This window comes from Caretta caretta, chromosome 3, assembly GCF_965140235.1.
Source record: "Caretta caretta isolate rCarCar2 chromosome 3, rCarCar1.hap1, whole genome shotgun sequence".
NCBI classification, from domain to species: Eukaryota; Metazoa; Chordata; order Testudines; family Cheloniidae; genus Caretta; species Caretta caretta.
This window is the reverse complement of record NC_134208.1, coordinates 147,682,717-147,703,584: the sequence shown is the minus strand read 5'-3', so window position 1 is coordinate 147,703,584 and position 20,868 is coordinate 147,682,717. Positions and strand designations below refer to the sequence as shown.

General features: G+C 40.8%; 1 protein-coding gene and 1 long non-coding RNA gene across 3 annotated transcripts in view; one reads left to right on the top strand and one right to left on the bottom strand.

Annotated features, from left to right (window-relative positions):
• Positions 1 to 20,868, bottom strand: part of BIRC6 (baculoviral IAP repeat containing 6) — a 319,798-nt gene that overhangs the window by 75,741 nt on the left and 223,189 nt on the right. Inside the window, 1 exon segment of the mRNA XM_048843594.2 lies at positions 19,377 to 19,545. Coding sequence (XP_048699551.2) covers positions 19,377 to 19,545 — 169 coding nt within the window.
• LOC125633805 (uncharacterized) lies at positions 4,032 to 6,842 on the top strand. 2 transcript variants are annotated; one of them, XR_007355713.2, is made up of 3 exons: positions 4,091 to 4,472; positions 4,860 to 4,952; positions 6,056 to 6,842. It is a non-coding gene; the product is annotated as an uncharacterized LOC125633805 (long non-coding RNA). The 2 variants fall into 2 exon arrangements; XR_007355712.2 differs by having other exon boundaries at positions 4,032 to 4,952.

Below are 20,868 nucleotides of genomic sequence, written 5' to 3'. Positions count from 1 at the left end.
ACTAGTGGAAGTCACTGGCAAGCATCTGGAAGCAGAGCTTGTTGAAATACTAAACTAGCTTTAGATAGCAGCAGCCTCTTCTGCAGGTGCAGGGAGAATATTTTTCTTTACTTCGTTTTATTCAGTTAGTTCAGTTAAATGACTAGTTCATTCAAAATTAAACATATTGGGAAATAAGAAAGCAGCAGTTTGTTTTCTTCTTCCAATCTATACATAAAAACTAGGTGAGAGAGGATGAAATTTACTAGATCTGAAGGATAGGACCACCAGAAACAACACATTCAATTCACAAGTATTGCTTTTGCTTAAAAAAAGAGTTTTAAATACATAAGGAAACAAGTTTATCAAAACATGTTTTGTATCTTGCATATGTAAAGTAGGTTTAACTAATATAAACAATTTTAAAATGCTGTTTGTGCATTTACTTGAATTCCAGTTTCCATCCAAAGAGTGATACAAATCATCACTAAAAATGTATTCTCTAGTAAATCAGAAATGTATCATTCATCATTTTCTAACGTATAAACAAATGTAAAAATTAAAAATCTGAGTAAATGTATGTTCGCTATATAATTGCTTCAATGAATATATATAGATATAGTGTATCTTCCTGGTTAGGAAAAAAAGTATCAAGTTTAGTATAAAGGCTACATTTAGGGCATAGCAACATTTTAATGGTTACCAACCAATCAGCTTCTTTTTAGGCAAATAACTAAAAAGTACAAATGTAAACCCAATTATTTAAGCCACTGATTTAAGTCAGCCAATCTCCACTGGATGCTAACGAGCCTACACTGCATTTTTCTAGAATAAAGTCTTGTCCTGGTGTCAAGGTACAATGTGTCTCAAGCACACATTTTCGTACAGCATCCTGTGTGTCTTCTGACAGCTGTACTCCACAGTGGAAGTATCTCCAGTTCTGTGTTATATGTATAATTTGTAAAATAGTTAAGAATGAAAAATCCTGTATTAATTACAACATCTTGAACTGGGATTTCTCTTTTATTGGGATGCCTCCCAAGAACATTATTTTGGCACAATTATAGTGAAGGATAGGTGACTACTTCTTAAAAAAAGAACAGCATTAACATGTACACTGCTTAATGGGGATTCATTTAACCACTATGAATGGTGGTTTGGTGGTGTATCATCATGTGTGGGAATTCTAATTTCTGACTTTTTGATACACACATTTCCAAATAAATATCAAGCATTTTCTTGGATACTTAGGAATCAGCAGTCTTCAGTCAAGGACAGCAATGGTGAGGCATCATCAGGATAAACTTAACATGCATTAACAAAACTTTAGGATTGAGAAGTCAAGCACTCAAGTCACAAATGCAAAGTTTAAACCTTAAGTCAGCAAGCTGACACCTCTTCATTCAGTTTATTGTCTTTTTAATCACATTTGTTGATAGTTCTTTAATGTAAAAATTTCAAGAACTACTGGATATGCGCTTATTATATATCAAAATAAATGAAAATCTTATTAGAACATTTGGACTTACTAGAAGAATTAATTTCAGAGGTTTGTGATTTTAACAAATCCATACCATACCATACACAAAGACTGGGGACTAGTAATGAACTCCACAAAGTACATTATAACTGGTCAGTAACCTAAAAAAGGGGGGAGCGTTTAATTCACTGGGCATTTTGTAAAATTGTTTGAAACTGTTTTAATGAAACTTCAGATTAAGGTTTATAATCAGCTAAGTTATAAATACCGTGGGGGTTTTTGTTTTGTTAAACACTCATATGGGGGGAAGGGGAGGCAAGAGGGATGTCTCCTGTTTTAATGTTCCAAAATTGCTATAGGCAAAGAACAAAAGATTGAAAATTAAGGCCCTGATCCTACAAACACTTAAGCAATTTGTAATTTTGCATAGATACACTGTACACTGACTTCACTGGGACTCCTCAGGCTTAAACATATGCACCCACATGTTTGCTGAATTAGGGGATAAAATTTTGTTTTTTATTAAATACTTGCCTAAATGGCATACAGTCTTTGGCATCTTCTACACTAGGAAAATAGGCTGGTATAACTATGTCACTCTGGGGTGTGAAAAATCCACACCCCGAGCGATGCAGTTACACTGACCTAACCCCGGTGCAGACAGTGCTAGGTTGATGGGGAGATGGAGCATCTAGGCTGATGGGAGAAGCCCTCCAGTTGGCACAGGTAGTGTTTTCAACTGAAGCACAAGTGTGGCTGAGAGTATGTGTGAGACAGAATGTGTGTGTGTGTGCATGTGCACACATGCCAAAATTTTCAAGGTTAGAAGCCTAAAGTTAGACATTTAAATATGGCTGTAGGAGCCTTAGGTTGGGATTTTCAGAATCACCTACATGATTTAGGAGCGCAAGTCCCACTGACATCAAACTGCAAATCCTGCTGAAGTCTGGTTAAAGCATGTTTCTGACCTGTGGAAATTCAATACTGGAACCTGGTGTTGGCTACAAATTTATCCTGGCTATTTGCTTATCAATTTTGTATCTGAGTTTGTGTTTTCTCACAGAAAGACTACCAGTGAGGCCCTAGACTTACTTTTTTTTCCAGCCTTGATGAGGAATTATAGTGTGAAATTTCTAAGAAAAAAATCTCTATGTAAAATCTGACACAATGAGAAATTAAAGAAACAAGTAAACATGTTAGCATTTTAAGATTACAAAATGGAAAGAAAGTAAACTACCAGCAACATGTGTTTTAAATAAAAAATTGATTTAAAAAAGTCAAGAGTAAAATAAAAATTACCATGCAAATGCAAGGAATGCAAATGAAAACTGGAGAAGGATAAATGCTTTTTCAGGAATTTCTACAACATGTTGCTTTAGATCAGGGAAACTCAAGTATACTGAGATTTCTAGTCACATTATTCCCACAGTATTATGATATTTACCCTTAAATTAGAATTATTTTCTTTGTATGCTGCATAAGCCTTCTGATTTTATCTATATATTTTAGTCCACAAATCAAGCTTTGTGAAAATGAACCATTTTAAAGAATTTGTTTTGGGAGAAACCTTCAAACAAATGATATTCACAGTAAAGATAAATTTGTATCCAGTCACGGAAATAGATAAACAACATCATACAAGCCAAAACACACTTACTTGGATAATCTCCTCCACATGACATGTAAGTGAATAATCAAATATTTCTGAACAGTGGCCTCTTGCAAAAAAAAGCAAAAAATTATTGAGGTTTTTTTCTGAATTTGTGGCAATAAGACTTCAAAGTGCTCCTAAAATGGAGCAAGCAAAAGTCACATAAGAACAGCCATACTGGGTCAGACCAGAGGTCCGTCTAATCCAGTATTCTGTCTTCCAACAGTGGCCAATGCCAGATGTTTCAGAGGGAATGAACAGAGCAGGTAATCAAGTGATCCATCCCTTTTGCCCATTCCCAGCTTCTGGCAAACAAAGGGTAGGGACACCAACCCTGCCCATCATGGCTAATAGCCATTGATGGACCTTTCTTTTTTGAACCGTGTTATAGTCTTGGCCTTCACAACACCCTCTGCCAAAGAGTTCCACAGGTTGACTGTGCATTGTGTGAATAAATACTTCCTTTTGTTTGTTTCAAACCTGCTGCCTACTAATTTCATTTGGTGATCCCTAGTTCTTAAATAACAATTCCTTATTTACTTTCTCCACACCAGTCATGATTTTAAAGACCTCTATCACATCCCACCCTCATTATATCTTTTCCAAGCTGGAAAGTGCCAGTCTTACTAATACATGTCTAATTCATACACCGGGATTCTAATTATTGCTTCCCATAAAAAGCTGAACAGGAACATTTTTCCACTAAACAGTCTTGATGACATACACATTGTGACCTGAATTCTTTGGGTGGGGAATAAAAAGGGGAGAGCATTAAAAGTAGTAATTACTGTTTGAAACTATAGCCTGTCAAAGCAAGCATCAAAACACAAAAGGCAGAAACACTGTTTCAGCTCGAATGCCTTAATGCAACTGTGTCATGAAGCACTTCATCAGAAAACCCTGAAGTACAGCTAACTCTTTTCCCCTCTGTACAGCAGCACAATTTCACTGTTACAGGAGTAAAATGTGCCTGGCCTGACAATGAAACAGCAGAGCCATCACATTGTTATGCAACGCACTGTCTGCAAGGGTGGTTTGTAGTTCCTTCTTTATTCAGCAAGTGCCAAGTGCATGTTTAATCAATGTCACAGCTCACTACAGTATGCAACCAAAGCCACTGTCTATCCACTTCTCAGAGCTGACTGGCTGCTAAGTTATGCAATGCTTTGAAGAATATCTTGGAATTATTTTCAGAGGCTTTGAGTGCAGGTCTATGACAGTCCGAACACTACTGCCAATAAAACAGATATTTTTCATCCTTTTTCGAAGTCTGGACTAAAATTACACAGTGTAATTGAATATACAGTTTACTGAATTTGGAGTTCTTGCGTGTCAACGTGAAAAAGCGTCTTCAGAGGGCTGGTGAGAAGCAGAGCAGATTAAAGGCTCATTTTTGAAGTGAAAGTCAAGAAAACTACATATACCTAAACAAAAGCAGGAGCTTATCTAATTTTTTTTTTAATTAAACCCAAATGGCATGTATTACTTGCTTGTGAATAAAATATATATCATCTAAGGAAAAGCTCAAATTTAATTAAGATAATAATGTACAGTTTGTGTCAATATTGAAAGGGTTGTTTGTTTGTTTGTTTTAAACTATGTTTAGCTTCAATGGATTACAGAAAGATAAAGCCAGTCAGTATTTTTGGAAGATCTTGTAATACCATCACTTCCACAGCTTTAACTTCTTTATCAAAAAATTGTTCATGTTCATATAGGATCTCTCTCTCTCTCTCTTTAAATGAAAAGAGCAGCCCTCCATGAAGATAAAAGGTTGGTTTGTCACTGAATCGAGGACTAAAAAGCATGTCTGATGACATTTTATTCCTGATGCAATGTAGGGTAAGGAACATTTTCTTTTTTACTGTTATCTAAGCAATGTTATGTTATGGGTTGATGACTTAATTTAATTTGATTCTCAGCAGCAATGTGTTTATCTTTAATGAATAAAAACATCTTCAGAGGTAAATGTAATTATACTCTAAAATGTTATTCTGAATCTTAAGTAAGTAAATAAGGGTCATTTGGACTACTAGAAAGATTAAATCCACATTTTAGTAAGAGCAGAAATTCTTCATCAAGAATGCTAAAACATAGCAGATAAACAGCATCCAGTACTTAATCCAAAAAGGAAAGTAATCTTTTAGAAAAATGCTTGAAGAAGGTACTTGTTTGCACATACATTAAGAACATAAACAGAACAACACAGCGGGGGTTACCGGTGCCTTATATTTTACAACAAAAAATGGAAAGATTGTACGTTATCATATGTAAGAAATCCTCAAATTCTTAATATTTTACAACATTATCAAAAGTATGATCTCTGGGCATAGTATAGTAAGAATATCATCTTTGAAAACTGAATCTGCATTTTTTGTTCAATATTTACTGCTGCACAAATGGCCAAAAGCTGGTAGATTAAAAAATGCCTTACCTGTAACTGCTATTTGTACGCATAGCTATAAAGGCTGCAGAATTATATTATGACATTTCTACACTACAAATCACTAAACAAATAAGTGTATCTTCAGTTGTTATTGTACCGTGACATTCAATGTTCAACAATAGCTAAGAAATCACAAATGCTATTTCAGTCATTTTCAATTATATGACCATTACTTGCTTGTGTTCAATTTTTATTTCACAAGGAATAAGATAAATAGGCTAAGGCCAAATTAAAAACAGCTTTTATGACAAAACATTAAATTGGCATGCAACAACAAACCCGAGCCATTTTACATCATGCCTAATTCCACAGCTACAAAACAAATACTACTTAAAATAAGAATATAGCCACACAAAGAAAACAAAAAATGAGCCAGACATAACAGAGCATTAAGAAAACAAAAGATCTTTAGTATACAGCTGTAGTGCACAATTTTTTTTGAAAATGTCAAAACTATTTGATCAAAAAGGGCTAGATTTATCATTTTTTCTTTTTCTAGCTAGCTGTCAGAATACCAGTGAAGATAACTGCAGAAAAAATGGGGACCTCTGCCATCACAACACTAGAAGATGTAAAAAAGCAAGAGGAGAATGAAGAAAAAGAAGAATCTATTTTAGCCATGTTGGGGATAATTGGAACAGTGCTCAATCTCTTTGTGATTGTTTTTGTGTATGTCTACACTACACTTTGATGACATTTTCCAGCATCAATTGTACAGTATACAGTGTGAAGACCTGAGATGACAAGAATGATTTCTAAATGCAAAGCAATAGGAAACACTGCCTCAAAAGATTATCAAACACATTCCAGAGCAAAGTATCTGGCTAAGGGTACTGCATCAATGACTGTGAAATGCATCAGTAAGCCCAGTTAGGAGAACTAAATTATGTAAATGCAGACTGACAATATTAAACTTCTCATTCATGAAGGATGAAGCTCGAACACTGGAAATACAGATAGTATTGTTTTATTACCAATGAACATTCAGGAAACAATCAGTGTAAACAAATTAAAATCCAGAGGACAATCGCACCATAGAAGTCTTCATGAAGAATGTAGATTACATATATATTTTATTTATTTCAATCCCATGCTTTCTATAGATTTGTGATGATACACCTCTGTATAGGTAAGACCAGAAAACAAAAAGTCAAGTAGGGTTTTTATTTTAAAAGCACCATTGTATGTTAAGATTTATACCAATGTATAATGAGTGTGGGGGGAAAAAGCACTGTTATACCAAAAGTACCGTAAAATTATAAATAAAATTTTAACTATTGACTAAATTCTTCAACTTTTGTTATAATGTTTAGTATTTTCTTTTAAGATTTATTAGAAGAATGATAGCAATACACATTACTAGATTTTTCCCTCCACAGTGTCATTTTGAGAATGTGTGTGACATGAACAAAATCACTTTTGGCTTTTTTATATTGATGCTTAGTTTAAAATAAAATAAAAAGCATCATCACACAAGGGTAAAGAATTAACAATTAATTGAACATTTCTTACTAGCTGGATACGGACAGATTTCTAAACCGTTTGCTCTAAAGCCTCACGATCAAATTTAATGGGTTTGTGCAGAGTTCCGGTGTTCACTGTGTTGTACAGAGGAAGACTTAATCCTTGCCTTAAGGCGTTTACTACCTAAGGCCCGGATCCCACACGGATCTTCGACTTTTTATACCACAGATATTTAATTGTACGGTTTATTATTTAGGCCCAATATTACACATATGCTTAACTTTTAAGTATGTGACCAGTCCCACTGAAATCCATGGAACTTGCACACATTTAAAGGTATGCATGTGTGTGAATCTTTGAAGGACTGGCTCTAAATCTAAGTTCAAACATATGTACACTTTTATATAAGTACACATACACACATTTTCCTATTCCATAAAGAAAACTACTTTGAGAACATTAAAGGTACAAGGTTAAGCATTCAAGGTGGGAAATGTGAAAGCTACAAGGGACACAGCACAATTAACTTTTGTTTTTATATAAAAGAGAAGTGAGATTTTAATCACCTAGTATTGCTAAAAATACCCCTGAAAATTACTACCTTCCAGGAGAAAGGGGGACAAGGAAGTAATTGTGTCTCTGACAGTGACGAGCACAATTTCTTTCCCGGGCTACTCTGGGGCAGTTTTGCAACATCCCATTCCTTATTCAAGGCTATCTGTAAATTGACAATCTAGTGCTTTTAGATAATCTACTACTGTGTACTATACTCTGTGGTGAGAAAGAAACAGAGCCCATGAAAGCCATTTAGAAATAAAATGTTCAGCAAATAAAGTAAGGACTCCACAATATCCACAGTGAATTAGGCAAAGGCTTCTGCATCTTTTCTCCAGCATATTAAACCATGAGATATTATATATTATTTATTTGAGAAGGATTTGGGGGGGGGGGGGAAAGATGTTAAATTCTCGTTTTTACTATTTTGAGCTTGATGTAAAGGGATGTCAAAAAAGTAAACAGAAATGAGACTACACTGGGGGTAGATATATCAGAGGTAGAGAAAAGATTTAGGTGTCATCCATATAGTACAGAAAATATTTAATCTTATGACATCACCATAGATATAGGAAGTAATATACTGTTTGGTAAAAAAATAACTGGAATCCACAAAGTATGTGTATGTGAAGAATAATATCAACATATTCATGCTGATTGAAGAAACTGTAGCACAGATTGGGATTTTTCTGAATATTTATAGTATTTACATATTGCACCACTGATTAACTTTATTTATAAAATTATCCTTTGGGTGAAGTTTTGGGAGAAATTACTCATACTCACATCAAAGATTAATGTAGTAATCTTGTTAAGCATTCTCTGCCTTAAGGAAATAGTTCAGATATATTTTAGTGTTTGTACAATGCAAAGTAAAATGCAGGGGGTAGCAGGATGCTGTTTTGATTCAATAGACAGCACTCTATCCTTTGAAATATTATTGAACCAGTGCACCAATATGATATTGATGCACTGTGCTGTCATTTTTACATTTCAGATAAGTCTGCTTTCCCAAGGCTATGACCAACTATGGTAAAGATCCCATGGCACCATTTATAAGAGTGAGGATGTTAATGCTGGTGTCCTGGTAAAATTCTTCATTTGTGTAATTACATTCTCTCTCAGTTCCCACTGCAGTTTCAGTTTACACAACGTTTTTTCACCGGCTGCCCTAAGTTATAAAGTACCATCACTGTAGGACAGTGACCCCAGTCTTATAAATTTTGTTTTAAGAAAAAGTCTATCAACTGCACCAGAGAACTATTGAACTCAACATGCCCATCTGAGACCACAGAGGCAGTTCACTAGGCAAAGAGTTTTGGAGACATAGATGCACAAACTTCAATAGATTGTTTAGAGTTTAAGCACTGGAAACTATCAAATATATTTGTGTACAGATCTCTAAAGTCAAGTGTGAAGACCAACCACCACTCAGGAACTTAGGGTAGGTTTTGATAGTTCTAATGCCAATTAGCTTCTATGTTCAGATCACCAACACTCACACACTTCCCCCACTGTCAGCTGCGGAATAAGACTCAGAACAAGTAAGACACTGTCTCCTCCAAGGGGAGAAGGAATTCTTGTTAGAAGACATTCATAAGGAGTCTCTTCTTCAGGTAAAGAAAGCCAAGGAAGACAGTAGTGCCATGTCATCAGAAGCTGTGCTGACCACAAACTTCCCCCTCACTGAGTTCTGTGGATCTGAAACTAATGTGCAAGGAAGAAAGCAGAAAGGAAAAGCTGCCTGAAAAACACAAGGGTCCCAAGACTTTCCAGCAGCCAGCATTATGTCAGCTTCTTCTAGTAAACACAAAGACAGAATATTGTAGCTTGTGATGCAGTTACCAGCCTTTATTATAAAGGGAGACAGAGGCACCCAAACTCTTCCCCTTGTGGGCTCAGACCGGTGTAGTCAGCCTACAGTTCTCCAGACTGGTAGATCTACTGTGTTGTGTATGAGAACCAATTCACAGAGAAACCAGTACTGCTAAATTTAATTTTAAAAGTATTTTTAAACAGTGGTAATTTTTGGTAGAGCTTTCCTGTCTCAGTCCCATTGTGCTATGCACTGTATAAATACGTAACAAAAGACAGCTCATTTTCTTTTCCTTTCCTTTCTGTCTTCTGTTCCCTTACTCCACTGATTCTACATAGACTCTGAGCTGCTTGGACTAAAAGGGATAATCGCTTTCTCTCTCTTTTCTGCCTTCCCTTACCTAACCTAAAAATTTTGGTTGGTACTATTTATTTCTTCACACATCTCAGAGGTCCTCTGGATCAAATAAAATACCTTTACTATTTAAATATAAAATATAAGAAACACTCAACCAGATGATGACTCTCACAAGAACTAGATGGTGACTCAAACTAGTTGCCATTCACAGCTGAGAACTACTGATGTAACAAACAAACTGTTTCACTGCAGATGTGGCTGCATTTCATCAGTAGATGAAGTCACTCCTGTATTTGAAAAATGATTAGGGTTGATCTTTCTGGATGAAAGGTTCTATGTAAAAATTATGAAACAACAGTAAAAAAACTTCACTTGAAACTACAAAGATGAGATATACCTAAGTCCTCATTAAGAAAAACATGTTCTGTTAGGTTTTTAAAAACATAAGAAAAAGTTATCAAATGAAAATAGCAGAATACAAATGTTAATGTGTATCGTGTTCTAATTCAGACATGAACAAGACATACGTATATTAAAATCTCATGCACTGAAGTGATGAGCTTCCTTCAATATTCTTTTATAAAAATATTAATTGTAAATGCCATGGTACTTCTACACAAAGAATACAAATATAAATAAAAGTCGCTCAGAGTAATAGTTTTCAGTAGTATTGTAACTCTGACCCTTATGAATAATGTCTGAATACCTTCGCCCTGTTCATGAAGGACTTTTCCTTCTCTGTATTACAGGGAAAAACGCAATTAGGGAAATTAATGAAAAGTGTCCAATTTACAATTTCAAGGATATCTGGATCACTTTGCTCCTCCCCAGAAAATGATGCAGGACATGACTGAGTGATCTGCTTGGGTTGCAAAGACCTGTTTCAAGATGAGGTTTCTAAATGATTAAGTGATATTTAAGTGGTCATCTGCTTATTTATTAAACATTTCACTTTTATCGGGAACACGTGATCTTCTGCGATATAGATTTTTTTAATTTTTTTTTTTTAAGAGCCAGTTAATCTAGAATGAACCTGCCAGAACATATTTAAACCTCAGGAAAACTTAAGATAAATTTCTAGTTGAAAGAGTTGTCATTAAATCAATACCACATGCAGCTTAATATTTGGGTATTTCACAAACAGAGGTGCCTATTAACAAGCTTTGCCAAAAAGAGACTTTACAGGCAAGACACATGCGGTACTTGTAGCTAACTGTGCTTAAGATGAGTCTACAAATAAAACATAAAATTGCAGTCATCACCAAAACACTGAAAGACTATTCTAACATCATAACAGCAGCAGCAACCTATATAATATTAATTGTAGAGGGAGCAATAGCAACTCTATATTTTCCATTATAAAAAAACCTTCCCATTATTTCCCCCTCCCCCCACCTTTTTGAAAAAGATCTCTGGATTCACCATGGTTTGCAGCAGTGGGAGAGTCCTGAGGTAAAGGTAAGCGTTGGCTGACCCCATGGCCATTCCTTCTGCTGTGGGTAAGTTATGGAGCTGCTGAAAACTGCTATTTTCTGGTAGTGTGTTGCTCAATACAACTTATTCCTGGGTGGATGTGAAAACCCCTGAACATTTTATGTGTGATTTCTAGTGTGACTAGAAGAAAGGACTTGAATTCATGGTCTCCTGACTTCTAATCCAAACTGAGAAACTAGGGCACATGGAGCGCCCTAGTTTCTCAGTTTGGATTAGAAGCCAGGAGACCATGAATTCAAGTCCTTTCTTCTAGTCACACTGACTGGTGTTAATACTTTTGTGCCCTTTACAAACCTTATTGGATAAGGTATCTTACCCCACTGAGAGGTTACACAAGCTTGGAATAAAACCAAGATCTCTAATAGGGCGGATTCAAGTCTCATCTATTTAGATTTGGCAGATTATTTCTGAGGGGCAGTGCTGTTGAGTATGCCGCTGTCTTGTCTGTAAAATGGGGCTACTCAAACATATATAATACACTCAGTGTAGTATGCATGTTTCTCTATTCACATGTCTACAAAGGATAACAGTCTACTTGCGCTCCCTACTAGGGCAATTCACCTTTTAGGTCAAGTGCTAGTGTTTGTGTTGCAGAGACTCTGGGGTTCAAGCCCTGCTGATGGAGTGGTGTGGTGGGAGGGTGTAACAGTTGCACAATATTTGTCTTTTCAAAAACCCTAGAGAAGAACTTACAAGTTACAACATTAAACATGCTAATACTGCAAATTCAAGCACTCAAATTTGGAAATACCAGATTTAGGGATTTCCATGAAACCTTTATTCTGCCTCCTAATGCGCACACACACTGTGACAGTGTCTAATTACATGATCACATACAATTTTTTCCACAAGACACCAGCTTCATTCAGTAGACAGGATGGATGGTACTCAGAAAATGAATCAAGGCGGTGTGGCGAATGAGGCTGTTTGTAGGACCTTTCCTTTTTAAAGTTGGTAGGTGTGTAGTAAATGAAGCAGGAAGAAAAAAATCTGGTTAGCGCAGTTTGATACCAGGAAGAACTGGGTTCTATCCCTGGCCCCTGTGGTGCTGGGTAAAGTCACCTAAATTCAAATTTTCATAGACTACTACTAACTGTGTGCTACTCATATTCTGGGTGTGCACACTTGAGATCCCTTGGCCTTCATCTCCAGAGATGCTGAGCATTCACATTTGCAACTAAAATCAATGGAAGCGGTGAACGCTCAGCACTTCTGGCAATAAGGTAGCGTGGTCTTGAAGAATGAGTACAGGATTGAGAGTTAGAATGACCTGAGAATCCTGACTCTGCCACAGACTCACTGTGTGGCCTTGAGAAAGTCACTTTTCTTTTAGGATACTTAGTTAAGAAATATACTGTGCTTTGAGCATACCACAGGCAGGAACTGTCACCACAGCAGGGAGTCCAGCACATCCCTTGGGGCTGTCACTACCAAGTCCAGGGAGTCCCTGCCTGGGTGGTACACCTGAGTAAGCCAGGCCTGCAGAATCCTGAGTCTCAGTCTGGCATGCCTGATCACATGCGTGCATGCATGCTGTCATGTGGCCCAGCAGCCGCAGGCAGCACCTGGCCATTGTCATTGGAAACTGGCGCAGGGAGGCCACCGCTTGTTGGATAGCCTGGTATCGGGATACTGGAAGGCTTGCCCTGGCCTGCACCGCATCCAGGACCGCCCCTATGAATTCCACTCTCTGCATGGGCACAGGCGTGGACATGGGGACGTTGACCAGGAGCCCCACCTCGCTGAACAATCTCAGGGCCACCTCCACATGGCCCTTCACTTCCGCCTTGGATCGGCCCACCAGGAGTCAGTCGTCGAGATATGGGTACACCCGGATTCTCTGCCTCCGTAAGAAGGCCGCCACCACCGCCAAGCACTTCGTGAACACCCTTGGGGCCACGGCTAGACCAAATGGGAGAACCAGAAACTGGTAATGTTCTTGGCCCACGGTGAAGCGTAGGAACCGCCGACGTGCTGGGTGGATGGCGATATGAAAGTACGCGTCCTTCATGTCAAGGGCAGCGTACCAGTCCCCCCGATCCAGGGAAGGGATGATAGTGCCCAGAGAGACCATGCGGAACATGGCCTTGACCAGGAACTTGTTGAGCCTGCGCAGGTCTAGGATGGGGCGAAGGCCCCCTTTGGCCTTGGGGATGAGGAGTACCGGGAGTTGAACCCCTTCCCCCTTAGGCTGTGCGGCACCGCCTCTATCAGTGAGCAGACTTCCTTCTCTAGGAGATGCTCGTGAGAGGGGTCCCTGAAGAGGGATGGCGAAGGGGGGGTAGAAGAGGGGGGAGGAAGGCGAATTGCAGCGAGTACCCGTTCCATACCGTGTGTAAGACCCAAGAGTCTGACATAATGGTGGACTATGCACAGGAGAAACGGGAAGGGCGGTTCAGGAAACCAAGGGACGGATCCGGTGACTGGTCTAGTACGCTGTCCTCGAGCGCACCTTCAAAAGCCTGGCTTAGTGCCCGGCTAGGGTTTGTTCTGGCCCGGTGCATTATTGTTACTATTGTTGTTGCACCATAGCCAGTTATCCCTGCCTCGCCTACGGTAAGGCTCATGCCTATGGTGAGGCTGGAAGTGGCGTTGAGGGGGAGACTGCGGCTTAAAGGGATTCCTCTGGGTCACCGGGGTGTGCATACCCATCGACTTAAACCTAACTCGTGAGTCCTTGAGGCTGTGCAGCCTTGTGTCTGTCTGGTCCAAGAAGAGCCCAGACCCTTCGAAGGGGAGGTCCTGGAGTGTATTCTGTACCTCAGGCTGCAGGCCTGACTCATGGAGCCATGCCAACTGCCTCATGACCACCCCGACGCAATTGCCGCCGTATCTGCCGAATCCAGGAAAGCCTGGAGAGAGGTCTTGGCTACTGCCTTGCCCTCCCCTCGTCCACCAGGGCCGTGAACTCCTGTTGGGAGCCTTGTGGGAAGTTGTCCTTAAACTTCCCCACCGCTGCCCAGGAGTTGAAATTGTGCCTGTTGAGAATGGCCTGCTGGTTCGCAATCCTCAACTGAAGACCCCCAGATGAGTACACCTTTCTACCAAAAAGGTCCAGGCGTTTCGCCTCCTTGGCCTTAGGAGCCAGGGCCTGCTGTTCATAGTGCTCCCTTTCATTTACTGCTGAAACCACTAGGGAGCATGGACTCGGGTGGCAGAACAGGAACTCATAGTCCTTAGAAGGGCAAAGTATTTACGCTCCACTCCCTCGGCCGCTGGAGGCCAGGGTCTGCCATATAGGCTTATAGTTGGACTGAATGGTCTTAATAAGTGGGAGCACTATTCTGGATGGAACTTGGGGCTCAAAATGTGCACCACGGGATCCTCCTGCTCAACCATCTCCTCAGCCTGCAACCCCAAGTTCTGGGTGACCCTGTGCAGCAATTCCTGGTGGGCTCTATGATCTATCGGTGGAGGGCCGGACACCTCTGTACCTGCCACTGCCTCATCCGGGGAAGACGAGGAGGTTAGCTGCTGCTCGACCCCCTCTGGTTGGTCCTCCTGCTTCCCTTCTCCCATGGGAGGGGCTTCCGGCTCAGGCCGGAAGTCCATGGGATGGCACCGGATTCAGTGCCAGTCTCTCCCGTTTATCCTGGGGGAATGCTAGAGGCCTGGAAACTGTAGGCTCCAGCACTATCTGGCGTCGGTGCGGGGACCAGGACCGCTGTATCGAGTAACTTGCCTTGGACGGGGCCCCTTGGCGCTCCTGATAGGCCCAGGGGGTCCAGAAGGGCCAATGGCCTGGCGGACCCCATTGGGATTGCCAGCCCACCTGAGGGTCCCTGCTGTCCAGGGCCCGGTGCAGGTAGCTAGAGCAGCCGGAGTAGGAGTCGGCGCCGGACTGCGGCGATGCTGATCGTGAAGGCCATGGCAGTGCCAACGATCTGTGCCGGCGGGAGAACAAGTGGCTCCTGGCTGAGCGGGAGCAGTACCAGTATCCCCAGGACGAGGACCAGCACCTGGACCCCGACCAGGACCTGTGCCAGCGTTCCCTTGACTGGGACCATCTGCGGGAGTCTTCTGGCAAGGGCCGTCTCAACTCCTCCCAGTGCTGGTCTCTGGGTGGTGCCGGAGAGCGGCGTGCCCTTTCCGGTGCTTCCTCATGCCGACCCACTGCCGGTGTCGCAACCTCCTTCTGAGCCGCTGGCAAGTGTGAGTCCGCGGAGTCGGAGCTCGACCAGGACCAACTCCGGGAGCGGTGCCGGGACGGTGTCCGTGAGTTGCACACCGTTGCCAGCTTAGCCCTCGACGTTCTCCCCATACGGGAGGGGGCTCGCTGCCAATAGCTCGATGAGGTCCTTTGGAGCCTCAAAAGGTACCAGGTGTAGAGGGCTGATCCATTATGCCCTCAAGCCCATCGTCCGCACCGAGCTCACTTAGGTCTGGGCTCGTGCTGCTGGGACTGACTGTGTCAGCACCGGTACCGCGGCCTTCCCGCTCTTATCAGTGCTCGGTGCCTTGGGAGGCACCAGCCTCCTGTGCGTGGAACGACTGCGCCTTCCTTCCGGCTGCGCTGAGGGCCGCACCAGGGAGGACAAGCGGCGCCAGGGCCTAGCAGGGCACTCTGGGGCCGACAGTTTACAGTGCTTAGCTGGTGCCGGGTCTCTCGACAGCTCTGGGGCACTACGCACCGAGGAAGCCTGAGCAGGCGTTGGGCACTCTGGGCCTGGCGGCTGCAATGCAGCCTCCATCAACAGCTGCTTTAGACGAAAGTCTCTTTCTTTCCTTGTTCTTGGCTTAAATGCCTTGCAAATCCTACACCATTCAGTCTGATGTCTGTCCCCCAGGCAATGTAGACACGAGTCGTGGGGGTCACTAACTGGCATAGGTTTGCGGCACGTGGCGCAAGCCTTGAAGCCGTGAGCGGGTGCTGGAAGCCTCCAAGCAGCTAATGACTTAAGTGTCCACAATAGATATGTTAACGAACTGATAACAGCTACTCTAAAGGCTAAGGGACTGCTCTTCTACCGGCGGGGGTGGGTGCGGGGGTTGTTGTTGTTCCAACGCTGCCATGGATGGTAAGAAGGAACTGGACGGGTTTGGGCTGGCAGGGGTATAGAAGCATGGCGCAGTGGGGGCCCTGCCGGGAACTGCTAAGGGAAAAAGTTTCCAATGCTAGTGCATGCGGCGTGCGCACACCTAATGTGGAATGGACATGAACAAGCACTCGAAGAAGAACACCTTATACGGAATAAAAATTACAATTAAAAGTTTGTTACAAGTAGGATTCTTAACTTCTTTTTAAATTGTTAACAGTACTAAGTGCCACTCAGCAAAACTGACATTTGGACACAGGGATGGTAACTTTGCTCTAGACCACAGGAAATTTTAAAATTCATTTCCACCAGAGATACAGAGCCCTGCAAGAAATTAGACAATGATTTTTCAAAAATGGGTGTCAAAAGCAGACACCTATATAGGGATGTAGGACCCTAACTTTAGGCACCTATTTTTGAAAATCTTGATCTGAATTATTAAATTCTAACTTAAGTCTATTCAAATAGCTTATGAATAGATTCAGAAAAAAAAATCTAATATGCTGTATATTACAAGAGTTAATTTACAGAAGGAATAAACCATTTTTAAAATAAGTCATTTACGGACAACATGGCCCACAGCCACAATTAACAAAACAACTTGTTCTATCAGGCAAAAATAAGTAAGTTGTTTCCATGGAACATAAAACTAGTCGGCACCATTTTAGATAAGAAGATTAACACCACAACAGGACTTCAATTACCCCCGTGTTTGAAATTAGCTACTCTGATTTACCTTAAATTTCAGCTGCAAGTTTGTAAATACTTGACCAAAGTGTTCTTGAAAATGAGATAATCCCGTAGTGATGTGTCAAATACTCAAATATCCAGAGAAACATTCTTTACATTGTTCAAAATTTTTGTTGATTGAGGTTCTCTGAAGACATTTTTAGATTTTCAAGCTCCGGTGGGAATCCATAGAATCATGGAATATCAGGGTTGGAAGGGACCTCAGGAGGTCATCTAGTCCAACCCCCTGCTCAAAGCAGGACCGACCCCCAATTAAATCATCCCAGCCAGGGCTTTGTCAAGCCTGACTTTAAAAACTTCAAAGGAAGGAGATTCCACCACCTCCCTAGGTAACACATTCCAGTGTTTCACCACCCTCCTAGTGAAAAAGTTTTTCCTAATATCCAACCTAAATCTCCCCCACTGCAACTTGAGACCATTACTCCTTGTTCTGTCATCTGTTACCACTGAGAACAGTCTAGAGCCATCCTCTTTGGAACCCCCTTTCAGGTAGTTGAAAGCAGCTATCAAATCCCCCCTCATTCTTCTCTTCCGTAGACTAAACATCCCCAGTTCCCTCAGCCTCTCCTCATAACTCATGTGTTCCAGTCCCCTAATCATTTTTGTTGCCCTCCACTGGACTCTCTCCAATTTTTCCACATCCTTCTTGTAGTGTGAGGCCCAAAACTGGACACAGTACTCCAGATGAGGCCTCACCAGTGTCGAATAGAGGGGAACGATCACGTCCCTCGATCTGCTGGCAATGCCCCTACTTATACAGCCCAAAATGCCATTGGCCTTCTTGGCAACAAGGGCACACTGTTGACTCATATCCAGCTTCTTGTCCATTGTAACCCCTAGGTCCTTTTCTGCAGAACTGCTTCCTAACCATTCGGTCCCTAGTCTGTAGCGGTGCGTTGGATTCTTCCGTCCTAAGTGCAGGACTCTGCACTTGTCCTTGTTGAACCTCATCAGATTTCTTTTGGCCCAATCCTCCAATTTATCTAGGTCCCTCTGTATCTTATCCTTACCCTCCAGCATATCTACCTCTCCTCCCAGTTTAGTGTCATCTGCAAACTTGCTGAGGGTGCAATCCACACCATCCTCCAGATCATTTATGAAGATATTGAACAAAACCAGCCCCAGGACCGACCCTTGGGGCACTCCACTTGCTACCGGCTGCCAACTAGATATGGAGCCATTGATCACTACCCGTTGAGCCTGACAATCTAGCCAACTTTCTATCCACCTTATAGTCCATTCATCCAGCCCATACTACTTTAACTTGCTGGCAAGAATACTGTGAGAGACTGTGTCAAAAGCTTTGCTAAAGTCAAGGAACAACACATCCACTGCTTTCCCCTCATCCACAGAACTAGTTATCTTGTCATAGAAGTCAATTAGATTAGTCAGGCATGACTTGCCCTTAGTGAATCCATGCTGACTGTTCCTGATCACTTTCCTCTCCTCTAAGTACTTCAGAATTGATCCCTTGAGGACCTGCTCCATGATTTTTCCAAGACATCTGTGACATCACAACTGAGAGGGAGCCAGCTATTGTAGCTTCAGGAGACTAAACCAGAATTTTTTAAACAGTACAGCATCATCCATGGCTGAATACCCACCCCAGTTCCACTTTTAGAGAGTTCAGAAGTAATGGCAGGGCTCACGCATGCCTATACACAACTGGCATGTGTATGCACACTAACATTAAGTCAACTATAAATTTCTCATTAACACCACACACTTAGGACAGAAAGATTAACTGTAGACCAAAAATCCACACCGCCATTTAAACCCTTGGTTCACAGCATGAGGAGGCACAGTGGGCAGGGGTGAACCAACAGACACTGCTACAGAACAATTTCCACTCCCAGGAGCACATGTGCACCCATAATGAATATCCTTGGGACTAGCTCTTGAAGAAGAATAGTAAAATACAAAATTGTCAGACAGAAATGTGATTTTTCAAGGTGATAGCATCTGTAAACAGAATTTTTTTTAAAATAGTTTTAAATTTTTTAAAAAAGGATAATTTTAAACTGTGCAAGAGTTTAAAACTCTACAAAATAAAGAGAGATCACATCAACAGCCACAGCAAACAAATTTCATCTTATAAGACTTAAGTAAATCTACTATAAAGGAGTAATAATATGTCAAAAGTAACCCTGATGGAAATTTGCAGGTGCTGTCTATTTTGTTCAAGTAGCATGAAATTCTCTTGCAAATGAATCTTTACATTTACCCTGATTTTGTCAATAGCAGTTCTGCTTTTCCACCAGGCTCATTTCAGAGAAAAGTGCAATATGCTTTAAATAAATAAATAATTAAAAAAAAAAAAAAAGAGAGAGAGAACAGCAGCACTTTACCTGAATCGTTACGGAGGTATGACGACATTGCTGGAATGAGACAAGACTGACTGAGTAGCTCTAACAGAACTGATGGAAGAGCATTGCTGTTTTGTCCTCTACCCTCGTGGCTAGTCTGGGTCTCTCCATTTGATATGCTCCCTGCAGGATTTATGTAACTAGCAAGAACCTGAAAATTAAAATATATTGAGATACTTAGTCAAAATCTGATGCATTTTAGAGGCAATAACTCAAACTGTCCATATCTACTTAATGGCTGGCTTGTTATTTTGCCTATTAAATGTCGGAAGTTACTCCTGTGAGCTCAAAGATTATTTAGACAGAATCCTATACAGAAATTACCAGATCACAGTTTATTACTATTTTTGTTAAGATCAGAATGTAAACTAAGCATTAAATAAAGCCACTTCAAATAATTACACAAAAGTTTAGATTTAAAAAACCCATTGAAAGCACTAAATTGCTAGACATATCTTTGTTATGTGACACTGGGGGAGATCGGAAACTCCTATCAGAATAGCTACCTTCTAAATACATCCTATCTCCAGTTTAATCCCATGATAAATCTAATTTGTAAATCATATGGCAAACAGTGAAGACAGTGAGAGGTATCTGCCCTCTCAATAATAAGATGCATAACCTGTTGGGTCCCTCTTGGATCTTAGATGGTCAACAACAAAGAATACCTTAATCATCAACATCTGGCAAAGAGACTGCAACTTTTACGGTTAAATGTGGACCTATCCAGTTATCCATGCTTCGGCCACTTCTGATGAGATTACTCCCTGCATGGGAATATAACTGAACACCGCCTTTGATCTTCAGTCAGTGAATAACACAGCTGTCTTCTTCCTTGTTTGTGTAGTGAATTGTCTTGCAGGGAGTATGAAGCTTGTGTTCTAATCATCACAATGACTTCAATTAGTTTCTTGGAAACTAACTGGAAACTATCATTTTTTTTACCTATTACATTTTATGTGGCTCAGGCCTGAGCCACCTTAAAAATGGCCTCTCCCCTGTGCTCTATCCCAGCAGTAAAGATTAGTGAATATAGGCATATGAATAGGCATATGAGCTGACAACTCCCTGAGTTAAATTTGTACTGATTGCAGATAGGATTTCTTATAAAAAGGGCCCTTGGCTCTGGAATTCACTCCCTATGTTTGTTAGCATGAGCTTGTTGAATTTCATGCCTTGCTACTAGGCTTATTTACATAGTTTGTTTTCTTTTGTTTTTTTCCCTATAAATGATGTTTGATAGGAGACAGATTCTTTTGCATATGCATGTATAATAATGGTGATCTAACAGAGTTCTTTAACTGACAATGTGGCTCTTTATGTATTTAAATTATGTGTCTTTCTTTTTCAGTACTTAAGAGTATAAATACATTTTATAAATGAAAAAAAGGCAATATTTATATCAGTTGTTAAACTATATACTTCTTTGTCAGAATATGCCATAGCCTCAGGACATTTAAACTTTTGTTCAGCT